At 37.9% G+C, this 22011-nt stretch overlaps 2 protein-coding genes across 7 annotated transcripts in view; both read right to left on the bottom strand.

Annotated features, from left to right (window-relative positions):
- zgc:109889 (uncharacterized protein LOC553542 homolog) overlaps window positions 1-4990 on the bottom strand; it is a 61416-nt gene extending 56426 nt beyond the window's left edge. For 2 of the 3 annotated variants that reach the window (XM_055007685.1, XM_055007687.1), the window contains exon 1: window positions 4681-4989. The gene's annotated coding sequence lies outside the window, so the exon portion shown is untranslated. Of the gene's footprint in view, window positions 1-4680 lie in introns of all 3 variants that reach the window. The other variant, XM_055007686.1, reaches the window with a different exon arrangement.
- Window positions 4991-11931: 6941 nt separating this feature from the next.
- Window positions 11932-22011, bottom strand: part of htr2cl1 (5-hydroxytryptamine (serotonin) receptor 2C, G protein-coupled-like 1) — a 253162-nt gene continuing 243082 nt past the window's right edge. For all 4 annotated transcript variants that reach the window (XM_055007622.1, XM_055007623.1, XM_055007624.1 and 1 more), the window contains one exon: window positions 11932-18434. In XM_055007622.1, the coding sequence (XP_054863597.1) occupies window positions 17856-18434 (579 nt within the window). In that variant the 3' untranslated portion in view covers window positions 11932-17855. The remainder of the gene's footprint in view (window positions 18435-22011) is intronic.

Here is a 22011-nt window from a genome sequence, read left to right as displayed (position 1 = left end):
CTAAGAGCCTAAGCCTTCAACGCGAAGCACAAGCACTGGAAAATTAGACCAGATATGCAGTCAGGCTTCACTGTCTGGCAATAAAAAGCTGAGTAGAAGCCTCCAAACCAGACCTTCACACCAAGAGAAAGAACAGACCTGTCATCACAAAGACTCACAAAGATGAGAAACAGAGAGGAGGAAGGGCAACAAGGAGAAAGAACAGGGCTCTTTCAAAATAACACTCACAAAGACATTAAACATAAAGTCTTCCTGATGTCTGCTAGTTCAAACAAAAGGATTACGACCTACAGTGTCACCGTTATGCATCAGTACACGACCTGAAACTGAAATTCACTCACAATTTTTGATCATTTAGAAACAAAAATGATCAAAGAAACATTTAGCTTGGCTTTTGGTGAGTGCAAGCATCCTTAAAATGCTGCTCTGGTTAAGTTAGCATGGACATTTCTAAACATTAATCACTAACTTAAAGGAAGACCTAGATATTTTTTGAGGAATATGATTAATCACTTTCTAGCATTAGAGTTTAATAAGGTAAAATTAAGAGCACTCTCATGTCTGTATGTTAAACATGAGGCTAGAGTCAGCAGACGGTTAGCCTAGCTTAAAGAACGGACTTGAATAAAAGGGAAAACGCTAGCTAAAAAAAAAATCACCTTCAGACATATGCATTTTAATAACACATATATACTTAACCTGTGCACAAATAGAAATATAACATAACTTTTACTTATTGCTGTGCTAAGCTAATAGCATGCTAGCTCAGGCCTCACATTTAGCATGCAGACACAAGAGTGGTATCAATTGTAAATATTTCACAAGAACTAATCTTAAATGGGAAAAAATGTAAATTGTAGGACTTGTGTCAGTGAAACAAACCACTAGTAGTCTAGTATTAGAGTTTATTAATATATCTCTCGTGTTTATATGTTAAACACAAAGCTAGGGAGGTGATTGGCCGAGCTTCATGTACAAATTGGAATAAAATAGAGAAAACTTGCCTGACATTGCTCAAAGTTAAAATAAAAAGATACGCATTTTAACAATTAACACATACATACGTAGCCTGTGCACAAACAAATAAATAAAGCATAAAGTTATGCATTTATTTATTGTTCTGCTATGCTAGCAGCATGCTAGCTGAGGCCTCACATTTAGCATGCAGACATGTTATCGATTATTTTGTGAACACTTCACAAGTAATCTTAAATGGAAAAATGTAAATTGCAGGACTTTTGTCAGTGAAATAAATTTGTAGTATTCTAGTACTATAGTTTATTAAAATAAAATTAAGATGATTCTCCAATCTATATGTTAAACACGAAGCAAGAGAGAGGTAATTAGCCTAGCTTCATGTTCAAATTAGAATAAAAAGGGAAAAAACTAGCCTGGCATTGTACAAATTTTAAAAAACCCTCCGCCTTTAGGCACATATGCATTTTAATAATTAACACATCCATACTTAACACATGCACAAACAGAAATATAATGTTGCACAATTACATATTGTTTTGCTAAGCGAATAGCATGCTAATTCAGGCCTCACATTTAGCATATAGACATGTCATCAAGTATGTTGAAAATATTTCCGAAGAAGTCACTTTAAATGTGAAAAAATGTAAATTGGATGACTTGTGTCAGCGAAATAAATGCCTGGTATTCTAGCAATAAAGTTCATTAAGATAAAATTAAGAGCACCCTCATATTTAAATGCTAAACATGAAGCAAGAGAGAGGTACTTAGCCTAGCTTCATGCAGAAATTGGAATAAAAGGGAGAAAGTCAGCATAACTTTGTGCCTTTACTTATTGTTATGCTAAGCTAATAGCAGGCTAGCTCAGGCCTTGCATTTAGCATACAGACATGGTATCACTTATTTTGTTAATTGATAGTTGCAGGACTTGTATCAGTGAAAGAAATGCCACCAAGTATTTAGCTAAATTAGCTTAGCTCACTTAACTATTATTTTAGAGCTGATTTTCTCCACAGGCCTTAAAAGACCACAATTCTGCCATTGAAAATGCATCTGCAACTGGTGCTATCTCCTGTAAAGTGGGCTGTGGTCATCTCTGAATGCACGTGAACTAGAAAATCCAGGAATAATGCGTCCAAAAAGCCCTTGAAAAACCAGAAAATTACCCTTTGTGAACCGAGCGGAGAACACGCCTTTGTCTTTGCTTCACCCCCTGAAGTTAAGTTCCTGTTTGTGTGTAGTTTGTGCATCTGTGTGTGTCCCTGTTGGAGCATTTATGTTTATTTAGTGCTCAGCCTTCTTTGCCCTCCTTCCTCGATGAGTCGCTTACATAAGGAATCAGCGCAAGCTTGTCTGAGCAGCGTCTCTTATGAATACAGCTCTGTACCGTACAGCAGCCTCACAAACACTCAAAAAAGAGACCTATTATCTAATCGCCGCTCACCCAGTCTAGACATGAAAGGACTCAGAACTGGACTCACTTTATTTGTTAATAACTCTGAAGTCATCCCCTTTCCCTTGGCGGTATAAACCTTCACAGTTACCTCCTATCCAATTTATCCAGTTGCAATATTGGTGTTGTGTCAGATTCATCCAGTTCGTGAACATCCAGCAGGAAGTGAGCAGGTGCTGCGAGCGGACAGCACGTTTATGGGGTTAAAATAAAGGTAAAGACCTTTAAATAACATCCCACAAATCGACAGTTCATCCAGCAGGCCCGTCACACTTATTACATAATCGCATGGATGCAATTGTTTCAGCTGCTCTGAACATTTTTGCATGACTGCTGGAAGTGTTTCCAGTAACCTAAAAACTAAGAAATGTCATATTTCAGTCTGTGCATCTTTCTTATGCTATGCTTTGACAGCACCAACTTTTAATCTTCTAATATTCGACCTATTGCCACAATCTTCTTGGATTTAGTTACAAAACTAAAACAGTGCAGCATCACATTTTGGGGTTGAGGCCAAAGGAGAAAGGAGAGCTCTGGAGGCAATTGGATTTGTTGGATTTGCAGCAAGAAAGCAGCTAATCTAAAACTAAACAGGGGGTCCTCCACTTACATTGGAGTTCCGTTCCTATAGCCTGACGTAAGTTGATTTCTGCTGTAAGTCGGAACTCCAGCGGAAATGTAAACAAAGCCGTTACGTACATCACGATATCGATCCGTTCTTAAGAAAAGTCATAAATACCAATGACTTTCATGCACGTATGAGTCATTTTACAAGAAGTTAACAGAACATGTGGCACTGTTCTTACAATTTGATCTAATAATGTCCCGTTGAAGGGTGAAAAGTTAGTGAATGTAGCACAATCCAAGGTGCCGCACAACCACCGAAAGTAAACAAAGCCGTCTTATAGCGTCGGGTGACGATGTATTCGTCCGCTCCGCTTGCCAGCTAGTTCCATGTAACCAGTTCCGATGCATTGACGAAATGCCGTAGGTTGAGGATATTGTAAACCCAGGACCCCCTGTACCAGTAATAACTACTCTGATGACAGTGCTTTTGGCTATTTCATTTGCCAAGATGAAAGTGAACCAGTCTTTTGACTACTGAACTTTAACTTCTTTGTGTACTTTTTGTAATGTGCTTTTATTGTGACGTATTGTCCTATGTTTCACTGTTATGTTTTTTTTTGTTTGTTTGTTTTTACCTGCCTAGGGACTGCGGATGTAAATTAGCATTGTCGCTATAATCTGACATATTTACGTCTATTGCTGCCTAAATAGACCTTCGTTAAAGTGCACTGTCCTATCAAATAAATAAAATGGTCACAGATTGCTTTTAATCTACTATTGGTTCCACCTCTGACTTAATCTTAAAATAGGCTCATATTTTACCACTACTACTACCAGGAACATATTTAATGTAAAGCATAATCTGAATGGATTGTTTGTTTTCTGGCAGTATAAAAATTAAACAGACAAGTACTTGATTCCTCCACGTTTTCCTCTATTTCTGTACCAATATCACCCTCCCTTTGCTCTTGTAAAACACCATGAAAGGACGATAATCTGCACAAAGAGGCCTGGATTCATTTTCCAGCTGCAGCATTTCTACACCAGGAAGCAACCAGCAAATGCAAGAGGAGCAACAGGAGATTTAAAAATGGACAGTGAACCATTAGAAAAATGAGAGTGGCAGCCAGTCCTTGAGGCCTGCGTGGAATCCAAAGATATCTGGTGCATCAAACCTGGAAATATTTGCAGGAATCTCTAGCAAATACGCACTAAAAACACATTTAAGGCCACATCTGTACACTGAATTGAGGGAGACGTTTAAATCAAAGCTGTAGGTGTGCTGACAGGCGGAATGGAGACTAATCCCCGGCACACCTCCTCTCCTATAAGCCCCGCTGCTCTTTTTTTCTAGCTCGTTTCCAAACCCAATGGTGACATTTTGTGGAGCGCAGAGGCACCTGACCAGCAGCGCACCGGAGATCACGATCACGGAGGGCGTGAATTTAAAAAAAATAAAAAAAAAACGGTTTGCAAAACGGGAGCGAGCCCCCTCCTTGGATAAACGGAGTGTTAATTAATACGCAGCCCGCAGCCTCGCCTCTCCATCGTTGTGTTTTCTGCGTGCGTACGATGCAAACGACAACAAAAACAAACGCGCCTCCCCTGTCCTCTCCTCCCCTGTCCGCGCGTCCCTGCCCAGCTCCCAAGGGACGCGTGTGTCCACAGTGGGTTCACAGATTTACCTGGCTGCAGATTCACCTTCTCTCCTGTCTGTCGGGTTACTGGTGTTCCTCCTCCTCCGCTGCTGCTCTGCGCCTCATTTCAGAGCGTCCATGTTCGCGGCTCGGAGCGCACGGCTGGATGGATGGATGGATGGATGGATGGATAGATGGAAGGATGGATGGGTGGGTGGAGGGATGGTGGTGGTGGAGGAAGAGAAGGCTTTGAAGTGAGCAAATCTGGGTCCCAGCTTGCAACCCAGCTGCGTGGACCGGATTTATGTCGTTTCCAAGGCAGCGTCCGTCGACCTGATGCGCGTCAAGCCGCAGCCCGTTGGACACGAGAGCGCGCTTCTGGTTCCACCTTCAAAATACGAGTCGTGAATACAAACTGAACAAAATGCTCTCGAATAATCCTTAAAATACGAATTACACACTGTTTTCATCCTCAATCTATGTCACAAGCTTGTTTCGTCTTGCATTGTATTCCAAAAGAGATAGAATCAATGAAAAACCAATCATTTCCTCCCATCTGACCCCCAGAATCAGCTGGTTTCTCATTCACAATAAATTCAGTGCATTTCAGTCAAACATTTCATAATTCTTATTTTCTAATGCTTCATTATCTGTTTTGTCAATTATTTATTGTATTTTCTAAGGTTTTATTGTCTTTTTAAAAATTGTATTGTTGCTTTTTAATGATTTGTTGTGTTTTCTAACGTTTTATTGTCTTTTTTTAGCTTTATTGTTTCCTTCTAATTATTTATTTCCTTTTCTAACAATTAATTGTCTGTTTTTTAGCTTTACTGTTGCTTTTCTAAGGTTTTACTGTCTATTCTTTTAGTTTTATTGTTGCTATTTAATTATTTACTGCCTATTGTAACGTTTTACTGTCTGTTTTCTCAGCTTCATTGTTGCTTTTTAATCTTTGCTGTGTTTTCTAATGTTTTATTGTCTATTTTTTTAAAGTTTTATGCTTGCTTTGTCATGATTTGCCTTTTCTAATGTTTTATTGTCTGTTTTTTTATTTTTATTGTTGCTTTTTAATGATTTGTTGCCTTGTCTAACATTTTATTCTCCATTTTTTAAAAGTTTTGTTGTTGTTTTAAAATTATTTATTGCCTTTTCTAACCTTTTATTGCCTGTTTTTTAAGTTTTATTGTTGCTTTTTAACGATTGGTTGCCTTTTCTAATATTTATAAGACAAATGTTTTGACACAAAAGGAATTCAGGCTTGAAAATTATCCTGGTATGAAATGTAGGAAAAATGAGACAATTGTTTATTTTAACCTGAAACTAATTATGATAACAGTAGATTATTAATTAAAGAGCTGAAAACTTATTAGTTATGCGTTGCAGCTCTAATAACAAACGTGGTTCTATTAATTGTTTATCACCAAAAATATTTTAGCATGTTTTTGTGAAGCTCTGCTGATGACAGTCCTACTATTTGCACCTTTTGTGGAAGCTGTAGTTGGTCTGAATGCTAGTTTTTATTCAGCATTTTAATGTGATTGCAATAGTGAACACTATCATTCAGTTCCCCAGACAAGGATTGAGCATAGTCCTAGTTAAAAATAAATTAATAAAGGAGGGCTTCATTGAATTAAGTTATAATTCAGGTTTGGGTTTTATCCATAACTGAGAAAATGAGGCCCAAAGCAGACTATGACAGTGATCAACAGTGTCTTAAAATCCTCTTTGAAACATAAAGATGCAGTTTGTGGTCTTAAACCATGAAAGCAGAATTATTTAGACATGAGGTAAAATTTAAGTTTCACTGCCATGGAGTTTAACTCTTCATCTAAGTCAGGTTATTGCTGTTTTTACAGCACATTGAAAACAACAGCTGTTAATTTTACAGTCATAAAAGATAATGACTGATGATATAAAATCACTGAACAAGTTTACATATTGGAGGTAAGACTCTGTAGGGTCATTTTTGGTGTTATATTACCTGAGTACACTGTATATTAAAATGTAAACCCCTAAAAAAATACACGTCAAATACTACTTTACCCGACTATAATACACATTAGAATCAAAACCCTGCAGTATAATTAAATATGAAGAATACCCTAAATAAAACCATACAGTATTAAAAAAAACCAAGAAGATATTTTTTCAGAAATAGAGATATTTTTTATCATTTAAGCTGAGTTTATTTTATCTGGCCTCTTTCTAGATATAAGCCTGACTTCATTAATACTTCAGCGTCATTAACAGGTTTGTTTTGAACCACCTGTGTAGTGTTAGCTAACTCTGAGATGCTATTGCTAAAGTTAAGCTATGTGTCTTTCCGAATGAACACATAACTCTCGGACAAATACACAATAACTTTTCTACATGAATACTCACGTACTGTTGTACCACAGCGAAGTATTCTTCTAAATACCTTTAAATTGACATCTAAATCTGCTAATTTCTGGTGCTTCGTGTGCTAACTATCGCCAGCTTGACGCAGACGTCGGCTCAAACAAATCCGAGAGCTGCAGCAAATCGGTGGAAGGACGCATGCGCAGCCGGAGCGCTCCGATCGTTTCCGAAGACAGCCGAGAGCACCACCCACTCTGCAGGCCTGCAGGAACATCAGAGTGAATTTAATAATGTTTAAGTTCCCCCTTTTACTAATGTATTTTCTAATGCTATATCAGCTGCCCTGGAGTTTTATTGTTGCTTTTTCTCTTTTCTTATGTTATTTCAAATTTTATTGGTATTTTCCAATGAAATTGTGTTTTGTTTCTTGTCTTTTTAAACATTTTGTTACTTTCTAAAGTTTATTGCTGGTTTTTCACAAATCATTATATTTTATCATCATGTCATCATTATGTTTTATGAGCTTTCATCATGTCATCTTTTTTTACAAAGTTGCACTGTCTTTATTTATTGTCTTTTGTAATGTTTTGTTTTTTCAAAGTTTTGTTACTTTGTAATGATTTGTTGTGTTTTTTTATAGCATTTTATTGTAAGTTTTTGTTGATTTCATTGTTGCTTTTTAATGATTTGTTGTGTTTTCTAGTTTTATTGTTTTTTATTTTATCATTGCCTTTAATGATTTATTGCGTTTTCTATTGCCTTCACCATTTTATAGTCTGTTTAAAAAAAAAAAAAACAAATTATGCCTTTTTATTTTATTACTGTTTTTGAGTTTTACTGTTGCTTTTAAATGATTTGTTGTGTTTTGCTGTTTATTGTCTATTTTATGGGTTTTAGTGTTGCTTTTTAATTATTTGTTGTGTTTTACTGTTTGTTTTCTAAACTTTATTGTTGCTTTTTAATCATTTATTGTTTTCTAATGTTTTCTGGTCTATTTTTTAAATTTTATTGTTGCTTTTGACTGATTTGATGTGCTTTATTGTCTGTTTTCCTAACTTTATTGTTGCTTTTTGATGATTTGTTGCCTTTCCTTACATTTTATTGTCTGGTTTTTAAGTTTTATTGTTGCTTTTTAATTATTTATTGTGTTTTATTGTCCATTTCCTTAATTTTATTGTCACTTTTTAATAATTTGCGCTGTTTTTTGTCTGTTTTCTTAATTTTATTGTCACTTTTTTAATGATTTGTCGTGTTTTCCAATATTTTATTGTCCTTTAAAGTATCACTGTTGCTATGTTTTTGCAAAACGATTTGATTCTGATCTTGAAAGAGGCCATAAAAGTAAATCTAATTACTATAATTATCAGTATTTTTGTAGTCATTACATAAATTGCAATATTGTGGATGTATGAATATTTCAGCTGCACATATCTACCCTCCTCTCCATGTCAACAGCTTGTAAAACTGCAGGAACAAACCTACAATCTGGACTAATTTCATCACTAGGACATATGTTCCCCACTGTGAGCTGCAGTCATCCAGTCCTGCGGTGCTTCTCTTGTACCACCGGGCGGCGCTGTTGCATCAACCCTGCAGCAGGCCGGGTCGCTGTCCTTGGTGCTGAAGCTACTGAGGCTGCTGTCTCTGGTGCTGAAGGACCCTGGCATTTCCTCATAACACTCCCCTCATCAAGCCAATTAAAAGCACCGTCAGGGGAAATAAATGCCTCGTAAACTTCTTCATTTTAGCATTCAACACTGTTCTCTACACTGTTTCCCAGCAGTTTAGTTCTAATTAATGATCCAAAGGTTGATAAACTGGACGTCTGAGGAGCAACTTCCTGTTTGTTTCACATAATGTTGAATGAATTACTGGAATGTGAGACTAGCATAGAATAAAACACACACTAAAAAGAAGAATCTGTCACATTCAGGCTGTTTTTGTGGTTCATTTTGTACTTTGTGGGGTTTCCTCAGATGCTCACTGTGGCGCCACCTGGTGGTTACAAGTGGTTATTACACATGTTAAACTGTGAGGCCTTAATTCAAATATATATCATATTGAAAAGCTACTGACTGACATCCACAAAAATAAACTGCTGAAAGAAACAAAAACAAGCATGTCATTGTCTTTGTTCTTTAGTCTGTTTTGATTGTCTTTTCTAATGTTTTATAGTCTTTTTAAAGCCTTTTTGAAGTTTTATTTTTGCTTTCTGTTGAAATTGCATCAATTTTATTGTCTTTACAGAAGTTATAGTTTGTTTTTGTTTGCCTTTTAAAATGTCTGGTTTTAAAGTTTTATAGTTGATTTTTACTGATTTGTTGTCTAATGTGTTTTCTAATGTTTTATTGTCTGATTTTTGAGTTTTATTGCCTTTTCTGGTGTTCTACTGTTTTTTTTTTTTTAAATTGTATTCTTGCTTTTAATGATTTGTTGTGTTTTCTAATGTTTTATTGTCTATTTTGTTGTTTGTTGTTGCTAAATTTAAATGTTTTGTTGCCTCTTCTAATGTTTTATTGTCTGGTTTTTAAGCTTTATTATTGCTTTTTAATGATTTGCTGTGTGTTCCAATGTTTTGTCTGATTTTTAAGTATTGTTGCTTTTTAATGATTTGTTGTTTTCTAATGTTTCATTGTTGCTTTTGAATGATTTATTGCCTTTTCTAATGTTTTATTGTCAGATTTTTAAGTTTTGTTGCATTTTCTAATGCTTTACTGTTTCTTCAGTTTTTTTTAATTTTGTATTGCCTTCTCTAGTGTTTTATTGTCTATTTTTTTAAACTTTCTTTTTGCATTTTAATGATTTGTTGACATTTCTAGGCAGGAATGGATTTTTTTTTATTTTCATGGAAAAACATGCAAAAATTTACATTTTTATTAATAATAATAATAATAATAATAATAATAATAATAATAATAAATTTTATTTATAAAGCGCTTTTCCAAAAACTCAAAGAGCTTCATACTCCTTTAACTAATCTACTCCTCTCTTCCCCAAAATGCCCGTCTCATAGTCACACTTAATTCTTTGTTATTTTGCAAAATTGAAGACTCTAACTTGATATTACACTGAGCTATTTGCTCACTAATGCATACCTTCCTGCGTCAGCATGCTGCAGCCTCATCAGGACCGAGGGTTTCCAGAACGTGACACTGAAACACAGCCAAGAGTTTAATCATCTCCAGGTTCAGCTCCACTCGTGAAGCACTTTGGATAAAAGCTTCCCAGTGAGTCGGTACCAATATTGTTATCAAATTCTCTGAATTGTAGAGCAAAGGTGTGAAGCTGTTAAACATCAGAGAGGAGGGAATAAATCAGCAGCTCCTACCTGCAGGACTGATGCACCGCTGAATGTAGTAGGATGGAGGAAAAGTTCAACTAAACTCAACCAACACGTTCAAAATACAGTGAAAAAGTATTTGCCCCCCTACAGTAATCTGTTTTTGCATATTTGTCACGTAAATTTTCCAGATCATCAAATTTTAATGTATAACCCAAGAAAACACAAAATGCAGTTTTTAAAAGAAAAACACTGTCCAGTCCATCATGCCCTATGTGAAAAAATAATTGCCCCCTTAGCTACCAATCTACCAAATTCATTCATCAGTTGAGTTCAGTTTCTCCATCCACACTCACATATGATTACTGTCAGGCTTGTTGAACCTAAACATCACTAAATAGAACCTGTCTTCATTGTGAAGTAGCTAAAGGCTCTGAAAAAGCAGCACATGATGCCACGTTCTAAAGAGATTCAAGAACAGATGAGGAACAAAGTCATTGACATTCATCAGTCTGGAGGGTTCCAAAGCCATTGCTGAGGCTCTGGGACTCCAGAGAACCACAGTGAGAGACATTATCCACAAATGGAGAAACATGGAACAGTGGAGAACCTTCCCAGGAGTGGACCAACCACCAACATTTCTCCAAGAACATTGACATCTAATCCAGGAGGTCACAGAAGAACCCAGAGGAACATTTAAAGATCTGCAGACCTCACTGGCCTCAGTTAAGGTCCGTCTATGTGATTCCACAATAAGGAAGACTCTGGAGGAAATGGATCCGTGGGAGAGTTGGAAGGATCAAACCACTACTGACCAAAAAGACCATAAAAATTCATCTGGTATTTACAAAAAAACATCTGGATGAGCTTCAAGACTTTTGGGATAATATCCTGTGGACTGATGAGTCAAAGGTAGAACTTCTTGGAAGACATGGGTCTGTTCCATCTGGTGTGAAGCTAATACTGCATTCCACAAGAAGAACATGATACCAGCAGTGAAACATGGTGGTGGTAGTGTGATGGTTGGAGGACCTGGACGACTTGTCATCACTGATGGAGCCATGAATTCTGCTCTCTATCAGAAAATCCTCCTGGAGAACATCCACCATCAGTTCATGACCTAAAGCTCAACACTAATGGTTTATGCAGCAAGACAAAGACCCAAAGACCACAAGCAAGTCCACCTCTGAGTGGCTCAGAAAGAACTAAATGAAGGTTCTGGAGTCAAAGTCTGGACTTTAATTCAATTCAGATTCTGTGACAAGACCTTAAAAGGACAGTTCATGATCTAAAACCATCTAATGTGACGGAATTAAAACTATTCTGCAGAGAAGAGTGGAGCAGAATTCCTTCATGGTGATGGAAAAGACTGATCACAAGCTGGAACAGTTATTAGGTTCAGGGGGGCAATTACCTTTTCACTGGGTGTGGGTTATCTCAGTCTAATATTCAATAAACATAAATATTAGTTTGATGATCTGGAACATTTAAATGTGAGAAATATGCAAAAAAGTAGAAGATTTCTGTAGGGGGGCAAATAATTTTAAATGGAACTGTAGTTGTTTTAAGACATTCGTTCCTTTGTCAAAGCAGAATCTGAGCCAACAGAGTCATAAAAAACACTTTTTCATAGAGCAGTTGGACCAAAATGTGTTTAAAATACGACAACCGTCCACACATGAGGATAATATTTTAATAAATAAATAGCAGCATCACACAGAAAAAAAAGAAAATATAGGTCGTGTGGATGGTGACGTCGTATAAACTCAGAGAGATGTGTCAGAGACAAACATTCACAATTAAAATGTTATAAAAAACAAACAAAAAATTAGCCACTGCATAACAGAAGAAGGTTGAACACTGAAGAAGTTCTCTGAGCCGGACAAGAGTGAGACAAACCAGACCAACGCCGTGAGAGTTTGATGCAGGAAGGGAAGCTGGTTTGTCAGACTCCTGAACAAGCTGCTGCTCAGAGCCGTTTACCGACAGAGTTGCATGTTTGGAGGAAACCTAAAACAGCTGCAGGACTAAAGGTGTGGACGATGGCGACATCGGAAAGTCTGTAGTAGTCTAGTTGAGGTGTTTTAGCTAGTTTTCAGACAATTAGCTGAAAAAGAGATGCAGTAGTACTCCAGATCTCATAAATTTAGAGAAAAAAAATCCACCTTCAGATTCTGTCACAGTCTTTGACTTACATACAGGAATTATTTTGTGATTGTTTTTTTTTTTTAAATGAGATTTCTGTTATTCATGTATTTGCTAATACTTAAAATAACCAATACAACGCTCATATCATTGTGCTGATATGAGTAGCTGGTTAGCTTAGCTTAGCAAAAGAGTGGAGAAGTGATGGCTCCTCTAAAACTTCTTCAATTCATGACTAGAATTATCGTCTTGTGGTTGTTTTACATCCACATCTGTCCTGGTTTGACTTTTGATATTGTGTATAGAAAATGTAATTCCCCCCTCTAGCTGTTTGGAGTTTTTCTTGATCAAGTCAGGGTTATAGTTAGGGTTAGGGGTTATGTGCCTGGTTCAGTTTCAGTGATTTTAGCATCAGATCAAATGGGATATGGGATAAAGCAGCTAAAGCTAATGCTGATGGATGGATATTTGTACGACATTTCGTCATAATTAGCATATGAAGTGAATCAAGTTGTAGTAACATCTAATCAGTTCTTCGACTGAGCAGACATTTCTGACGAACTTATAAAACTTCTCGCCAGTCGTTCAAGAGGCATCATGTTCAGCAGAACTAGATGTACGGACAATCTGAGACGCATGAAAACCAAGTCATCAATTTTACTGAGTCACTGGATGTCACTGCTTGCAGCCAAGACATAGTTTCATGTTGCAGAATCTCTGGATTTATGTGCAGATACAATAATGTGTTAATCAGACCTGCCAGTAGGGGGCAGGCTGGTTGTGTCCGCTCACACTGTTTATGCTAAGCTAACTGGCTGTTGAGACCAGATTGACATAACTTTATTACGGATCTTCTAATGCAGCTCTTGGCAAGAAAACAAGCTTCTCATAATTAGTTTTCTATTGCAAGATTTTTTGATTGCTTTTGATGGATTTGATAGGTTTTATTTATTCATTAACCTTCTTAGAATTCATTTATTGACTTCTCTGTTTATTTGCCTATTTACATATTTTAGTTTATTGAACGTATAGTTTATTGCTTTGTTTTTATAATTTCTTATTCTGTTTTTTAACATTTTTAGATTTTTATTTCTATCTCCATCTCTATTTCTAATATATATTTTATTTATTTCTCTATCTAGCTTATTTGATCTCACCTGGTGTTTCTTCATTGCACATGTTATACAGGACAGTTTAGGGGTTTGTTTTGCTTTATTGAATTTTTATTTGTTTTCTGCTTGTGTGAAAAATGCTCTAGAAATAAATTCTGATTGATTGCTTGATAATGTTGAGCCACTTCTTGAAAACTGAAAAAGATCTTTACCATGTAAAAACATTTATCTGTAAACACAAGATGCACAGAACAAAAAAAAAAAAAAAAAAAAACCACACTCCTGAATGAGGAGAAAAGTTGAAATGAGGCCTCCTAAACATGTCTTCAAAGCAACTCTGTCAACAAACGGCTCCGGCTTCATCTATACACACCAGACCCGGGTCGAATTTATCAGCTGAAATCTCTCCAGATGCTTTTTCACAGTGATTGCCGTCTTCTGTCTGGACCGGAAGCATCTGCAGAGACGTCCGGATCCAATCCATGCAATCAACGAGAACCAAGGAAAGTGACCGAATCAATCTCAGACTGCAATTTGAGCCTGGCCTGGTTCTAAACACACAGGAGCACGGGAAACACAGAGTTATTACATTGCGACAGACTGAGTCGGCTGTCCGGCTGTAGCTCTTTACTGGATGGATCAAACACAAGCCGTTCAGAGAGTCCTCTCTTCTCCTTTGTTTCTTGTTTTCGCTCTTATTGTGGTATTCTGTGAGCTGATAAAGAAGAAATGCCTGCAGGAGTCGCATGCTGTTTTGACTGGATTGCTCTTTGTTTGTTCTTCCTTTCTTTCCTCCCCTGCGCTGTTTCACTTCAGTATTAAAGAGAGAACAAAAAAAAAAATAAAAAAATCTCAGAAAGGCAGAGAGGACCTTTTGAACAACACATCAAACATGCGTGATCATCTGTAGGTCAAACCTCGGCACCGGCTCGCCAGCGTTAGCTCATGTAGACCTCTCTTTGTGCAGAGAGAAGTGGTGCAAACGACCACCGAGTAAGTCTGGAGAATACAAATAGATAGTGGTTAAATCATACAGAGACTCGTAGAATTAGAATGACTGCTAGCGGTAGGTTTCATTCAGAGGCGGCTGCAGGCCTCAGGCTCCAGGTTGCAAGCTCTGACCTTCAATGTTCGACCGAGAATGGGGGATTGTGGGTAATTAAAGGCCTTTACTTTCAAGTGTTTCTAATTCTTGCTGGCTGAAGAGGCAATTAGGAAAATGAAACGCTGATCTCTGGGGAAGGTGACGTCCACTTTGATACAATTAACGGTTAAGCTGCAGAAATGTGGACTTGGTTGCATCTAATCTGATTGGTTGAAAGCCTTGTACCTGACTAAAATCTCCACGCATGGGTCCGAAATCAGAGACAGGAGGAGGTGCAGACGTCTAGGATTTCCTAAGATCACTTGGTGAAAGGTGAGTACGGAATTGTTGCCCAAAGATGCCCAAAAAATGCAACTTACTCCACATTTAAGTGCAATTTTTTCTAAGTATTTGAGAAATTTAGTTTAGCATTTGCGGGGCTAAAAAGAGGCAGACTGAACAACTGCTCGTCAAAATGGAAGCTGCAGAGGCGGAGATGACCAGGCTTCTGGACTGTGGTTAAACAGGAAAATAAAAGACACTTTCCAGTCGAGGTTAATGCTGTTGATAAGGTCTAGTGGAGCAACATCATGTCTTTTCCTTTAGTGAACATTGGATCGATGTGTCTTTACTCTAACCCTTTAGGAGAAGGAAGCTGGACTCCTGTTTTTTGTTCTTTTACGTTTATTTTCCAGGGTTTTTTTTTTTTTTTTTTTTTTTTAAAGTTCAAACTGACCCAGATATAAACCATCACCCCAAACTTGAATGATTAATGACCCAAGACTCACATACGTCAGCATGTTGGTGAAACTTTCTGCGGAAAGATCTCAAGACTGCATTCTAAGTACCTGATAATTAGATAGTTTAGAGATGGTTGTTCCAGCAAAACATAAACAGAGTTTCCTTTTAAATGCAGGTAGACTGCAGAGTCTTGACCTGAGGAGCTGATTCTCCTGTGTTGTGATATATATAGAAGTAGGGGAAGATGGTATACTTGCGGGACGTAAAACATCTGCAAGAACCAAAAATAAAACTCCAGCTGCCTTCTCCTGAAGCTGGTAGGATGACTATGACATGGCTGACTGAGACTCTACACTTTCCTGTTAAATCTTTCATTAGATCTCATCTTAACACCCTCTAAATGATATCTTTTGAACCCCACATGTCTAGTTTTAAAGCAGCACTGTTTCTATTAAGCCACAGAAGATGTAAGAACCACTGGAGTTCCCCTTAAAACTACTTTTCTCTCAAGTTTTCTTTACCAAACGACAAATTAGCCCCATTGGACTGTCTTCTAAGAGGTGAAAACGAAAAATCATTGGTGCGGCAGGGTGTTATACATAGGAAGATGCATCAGATGTTGATAAATTGTCTTAAAGTATTGACTTTCTATCCATCTTATGAGTTTAAATCTGAAGGTTTTTAGTTTTTTGAGTCACACTGAGTGATCTGTATCCTAGAATCCACCATTAGAGCACACATGTAACTGCAATGGTCCGATTATCAGATTATTTATAACCAAGTCTCACTGATTAATATGCAAAAAACGCTCCCTTCTTTCCTTCTTTGGCTTCCACTGTAGCATCTGAACACATTCTGGCCTGCAGCGTGACAGAAAATCCTGCAACGGAGGGATTTTTTTTTTGGCGCTGATCTAATGGCTGACCTTGGATAAAAATTAAATTTTTTTTAAAAGTAAATGGCACAGAAGTTCTGCTTCTTTCAAGAATGTGTCCTTCAGAGAGGCCTTGAATATCAAACAGCCAAGATTTATACTATGAAAAATTTGATGTCCTTTGATTATATGATATGTTTATTAAGTCGTTTTAAATGTGCAAGACAACATTCTTGAGAGGAGGTTTACTGTAAATCACAGTAATTTACTAGCTAAAAGTCTTAATGGTAATGGATGTTGCCTTTTTTCCATTCAACTACCTCATAAAGAAAATGAATTAAAGTGCAGGTTGTGGTTGTAATTTTGCATTCTCACTTATGCTGTTGTCGTGTATTAATTTAGTTTTGTGAATGTTTAACGTCATTATTGACAGAATAAAATCTGAATTTGTTTGCTAAAAAGGGGAACAGCTGCAGCGACGGCTACAGATGTTTCTGAATATTGTGCGGTGAAAACAGCAACTCAGAGCAAAAACTGAGGAAGCATCAACAGTGTTTATGGAATTAAACACTCTGAGGCAGAAGCTCCAGACTGCAGGTTTAAATCACTGATAATGATGCTAAATAATGAAACTATGAGGTTAAAAATAAAACTCCACGTATTTTGTCCCTGTTAAAGACTGCAGAACAGTTGTGCACTCTGTCAAAAGCTTCATGTTATTTTTAACTTTTCGATTGTTTCCTTGTATTTGGAATTTTATTGGTTGTTTTCTTGTAAAAATTTGTGGAAGTTGTGAATTTCTTTCTTTCCAAAGTGGTCGTGTTGGTGAACAGGAGCGAGAGCCTGACAGCGCCTTCCATCCTCCGGCCCCAGGAGGCCACCTCGGTGGGCCATGTGACCACCAGATGGCGCTGTGAGTCCACCGGAGACCAGCTGTCAGAGTACATTCCTTCATCTGCAGCCTCCAGAAAGCTTCCTTCAGAGAAACGTCCCATTATTGTGGGCTGAGCAGTTTGATTACATGCTGGAGAGGGTTCATTCGGACAGATTCCGTGACGGCTGTCATCACAAAAATATATTTGGTTTAGTTTGCTCGGTGTGGACCGGAGCTCAGACTGCATCGCGACTCTGTGTGAAGGCTTGAAGTCGTAGTTTGACCCCGATGACCTCGTCCTTGACTCTGTAACCTGCATCAGTGGGACTCCGTGATGGGCAGCTCGACTTCATACCAGGTCAGAGTAGCTCCTCAAGTCGCCAGATACTTCATTTCCCATGAAGTAAACCTCATTTTGAACACATTTACGCATCGATAAAGGCCTGAAGGAGGCCTTCATTTTCCCGTTATGGCATGAAAACCAACATTCTGGCAACAAATAGAAAACAAACACAGTGGAAATATTGGTTTTCATTCCAAAACAGCAGTGGAAAATCCCACTTTACACCCTTGAGGCTGTCTCTTCTGGTTTTCTTTCCACACTGGTGTAAGTCGTGCACTTCTGTGTGAAGGAAAGGCAGATCCTTTCACAATAAGAGTCTCCACACCAGGTTTAAACCAGCGAAGAGGCTGCAGGCTCCGAGCAGCCTGGTGCTGCTCGGTCCAGCACCTGCAGGTTAGAAAGAAGACGTGAAACGACGGGAAGCCGACAGTCACACGCTGCTGGTGTGTTCTCTGGAGGCGGGACTGTAGCTGATGAGTGACAGCTCCTGCTCCTGCTCCAGCTCCGTTTCCGGCTCCGTTTCCGAGAGCATCCCGGCGTTGTGGCACTCCGTGAGGCTCTGCGATGCTATTCCTATCTGCGTTCCGTCATCTGTCGTGTCCTCCGGGTCCACCGCCAGCCTCCCGTTGTCCCCCCGCCTGCCGTTGCGACAGTTACTGTTGCGGTCCACGCAGGCTTTCCCGTGGCCGCCCATCAGGAGGGGCGTGACGGCGTGTGACGGGCACGGCGGCGGCACCAGGAGGGTTTTGCAGCTCTGTCCGGCGGCGTTGGGTCCCACTTTGTAGCGGCACCTGATGTAGCTGGAGAAGGCCCTCCTGTAGGTCTTGTTGAAGAGGGTGTAGACCAGAGGGTTGACCCCAGAGGAGATGTAGCCCACCCAGACGAAGACGTTGAGGAGGTCGTGGAGCAGCGACTCGTTGCAGGAGTCCCGGCACAAGACGAAGGTGACGTTGGTGATGAAGAAGGGACACCACATGATGAGGAAGAGGAAGAAGACAATTCCCAGGACCTGAGGGAAGAGAGACGAGAAAGAAAACAAGGGGAAGAAAATGACAGAATAAGAAAAGGGAAGTAAAGTCAATCAGACCAGATCCAGATCAGAATAATGTTGAAAAAAACTCAAATGCTCTTTTTCATTCAGAGGCTAAACCTCTTCAATTTTCTCTAACTCAAATCTGAGACAAGATGTTCCCGATTTTTACAATATTATGTAGATGAACAACAAATTTGTTTTATATATACACTACCATTCAAAAGTTTGGGGTCACAAAGAAATGTCCTTATTTTTGGAAGAAAATCTTTTTTTTTCAATGAAGATAACATTAAATGAATGATAAATCCAGTGTAGACATTGTTAATGTGGTAAATGACTATTGTAGCTGGAAACAGCTGATTTTTAATGGAATATCTCCATAGAGGTACAGAGGAACATTTCCAGCAACCATCACTCCTGTGTTCTAATGCTACATTGTGTTAGCTAATGGTGTTGAAAGGCTCACTGATGATTAGAAAACCCTTGTACAGTTATGTTAACACATGGATAAAAGTGTGAGTTTTCATGGAAAACATGAAATTGTCTGGATGACCTCAAACTTTTGAACGATAGTGTAGGTCAACTTTAACTCATTCAGAGACACTTTAACTAATATGGAGCAACTTTCATGAATGTAGAGTAATTTTAATATAAAGCAACTTTAATAATATCAACTTTAGCTAATGTAGAGCAACTTTAACTAATGTAGAGCAACTTTAATTATTACAGAGCAACTTTAACTAATGTAGAGCAACTTTAGTTAATGTAAAGCAACTTTAATTATTAGAGAGCAACTTTAACTAATGTAGAGCAACTTTAACTCTTTAAGACCAACTTTAATATAGAGCAACTTTAGCTAATGTAGAGCAACTTTAATTATTACAGAGCAACTTTAACTAATGTAGAGCAACTTTAGCTAATGTAGAGCAACTTTAATTATTACAGAGCAACTTTAACTAATGTAGAGCAACTTTAACTAATGTAGAGCAATTCTCACTAATATAGAACAACTTCAACTCATTTTTGAGCAACTTCAGCTACTATAGAGCAACTTAAAATAATATAGAGCAACTTTTACTCATTAAGAGCAACTTTAATATAGAGCAACTTTAACTAATATAGAGCAAATTTAACTCATTTTAAAGCATTTTTAACTCACTTAGAGCAACTTAAAATAATATAAAGCAACTTTAACTCATTAAGACCAACTTTAATATAGAACAACTTTAACTAATAATATCTTCTGATAAGAACCAAACTTTGGAACGGTAGTGTATGCTGTGAATTTGTACTATATAAATGAAACTGAATTGAAATGCATGCATCAGATGTAGATTGATGTTTTCCCTCTGAGTGCACCACTCGTGCCAGGATCTGAATTTTTGATGGCAGTATGAGAGCGCTCCGGTCCTGATCCTAAATGAATCTGAATCCACCTGGGTCACCGCTGGGCGCACTGCGAGCGCTCAGTGAATCCGGCAGCACTTGAAGCTTTCTGACACTGCTCAAAGTGCCTGGCTGGATTTGATAACACGAGCTCTTCTGAATATTTCAGGGGAGACATTTGAAACTCCTTGCACTGCTGGTATTTTCTGTACTTTTACAGTTACTTTTATTCCACAAGCCACTTTATGCTAATGTCACTTATAGAGTAGAAATACGGTATTTATTCATTTTTCATTTCTCATTCTTGTATATATTGTATATATTATTGTTATAATTTTTATCTTTACTGTACATGTGGTTAGTGCTGCTCTGAAGGATTTTTGCTGCTGTAACAATGGAAATTTCCCCTGACCTGGGGAGTAATAAAGGACTATCTTATCTATCTTATCTTAAACTCGCTGTGAGGAAACACCTGGGAGTTCCTCAGAAAAACCACAATCTAATAAACTAAAATAACACAGGAGATGACCCAGGTTTAGACATTCTGATGTGTGCTTACTGTAGAGGCTCAGAAATTTCTGCATGTGCAAGCAGAAAATATCATTGTAAAGCTGCACCGATCAATATCTTTACATAGACAACGGCTCAAATATGTGTGTTGTTCACAAGGAGACACAATCAGTGCAAAATTATCACTGACTCTGCAGCTCCTTTAGTTTTATGGGGTGTTTTAGTGTCCTCTGTTGTTTTTACGGAGCATAAAGTAACTGCTTTGGTTCATTTTATTGGCCTCCGGGGTTGCAAATAATGCCTGTTGATTGTTTCCTCTATTAATTGATTAATTGTTTGGCCCACAACATTTAAGAAAATGGTGATAAAATGTTCATCTTTGTTTCCAAAAGCCTTATCAAATGTGTTGTTTTATTCACAACCCCAAAAATATTCAGTTCACTGTCACATATTCAAATTTAAGAATCTGGAATCTAATAAATCTGACCCTTTTCATATTAAAAAAGCTTCAGAAATTGAGGATGTTTTGCTCAGACACTGGTGGAGACCAAACCAGAGCAATAACAAAAGTGAACATTCCTTATGTTGCCAAGAAATTGAGCTGAATCTGCAGCTATGAGCCATAAAAACACTATCAGGCCATATTATGTCAACAATGTTCTTCCTCCTGGTGGCCAGAGAAAAACTGGCATAATTATCATTTAGGGTGAAAACTGAGCCAGTTTCTACTTACTTTAAGCTTAAATTATTTTAAATTAAACCCTCAGGGCCGGAGTCATTCTTTGGCAACACATTTTAGAGTAACGACCATAAATCATGTGTCGAAAATGAAGGATTATCCCCTCGTGACTCACTTAAAACACATCTTGCAGTTCGCCTATTTTTGATGCTAATCAAAACAAATAATGGTAAGTTATTGTAGAATAGTCAGAGCTACACCTGCAGTAAATCAATATTCAGCGTGAGATGTTAAAACGTGTAATAGATGCTGATAAAAGGCTGAGGTGAGAACAAGCCGAGCTGATTTCTTGACCTCTGATGGTAATACCGACTAATGTGCTGCCTCTGATTTCAAAGAGTCTCTCGTTTCAGACAGAGATGGGAAGCAGCTCCAGGGTTTTAAAGCCTCTGACAACAGAAGCTGTCACTGTAACATTGGAGTTGTACGTATAAATAAACATCTGTCGCGTTCAAGCCCTCACCAAACGAGGTCACATAATGCTGTTAAGGCCAATCAGCGATGGGTAATCCAGAGTTTTAAATCCGGTTTCTGTGGCCACATTTCTTTGCTTGTGATTGGTTTGGAAGAGCTAAAGAGGGAAGAAACTCCAGCAACTGAGACAGAGCAGAATACAGCAACTTAAGGAGTGTTTCTGATGCTTAAAGTACAAAAGAAACTCGACATTCAGAGGAAAGATTCCAGTGTAAGAACCACTTGCAGGGTTGAATATTCTGATTCTAGAGCTGCAGTGATGGCTGAGTTTTGCTTTTAACTTCTCCATAAATTTCAAGAAATATAATCTGTATTTTTCGATGTATCATTTTCTGATCTAAACACAGGACACCAAACTTCAAATGAAGCTGAAAAGTTCACCTTGGAGAGCACATCTGCATCACTACATCAAGTTAAACCACGATGGAAATGTTTGAGCTGCGG

The sequence above is a fragment of the Amphiprion ocellaris genome, chromosome 23 (assembly GCF_022539595.1).
Source record: "Amphiprion ocellaris isolate individual 3 ecotype Okinawa chromosome 23, ASM2253959v1, whole genome shotgun sequence".
NCBI lineage: Eukaryota > Metazoa > Chordata > Actinopteri > Pomacentridae > Amphiprion > Amphiprion ocellaris.
This window is presented reverse-complemented; position numbering and strand designations above follow the sequence as displayed.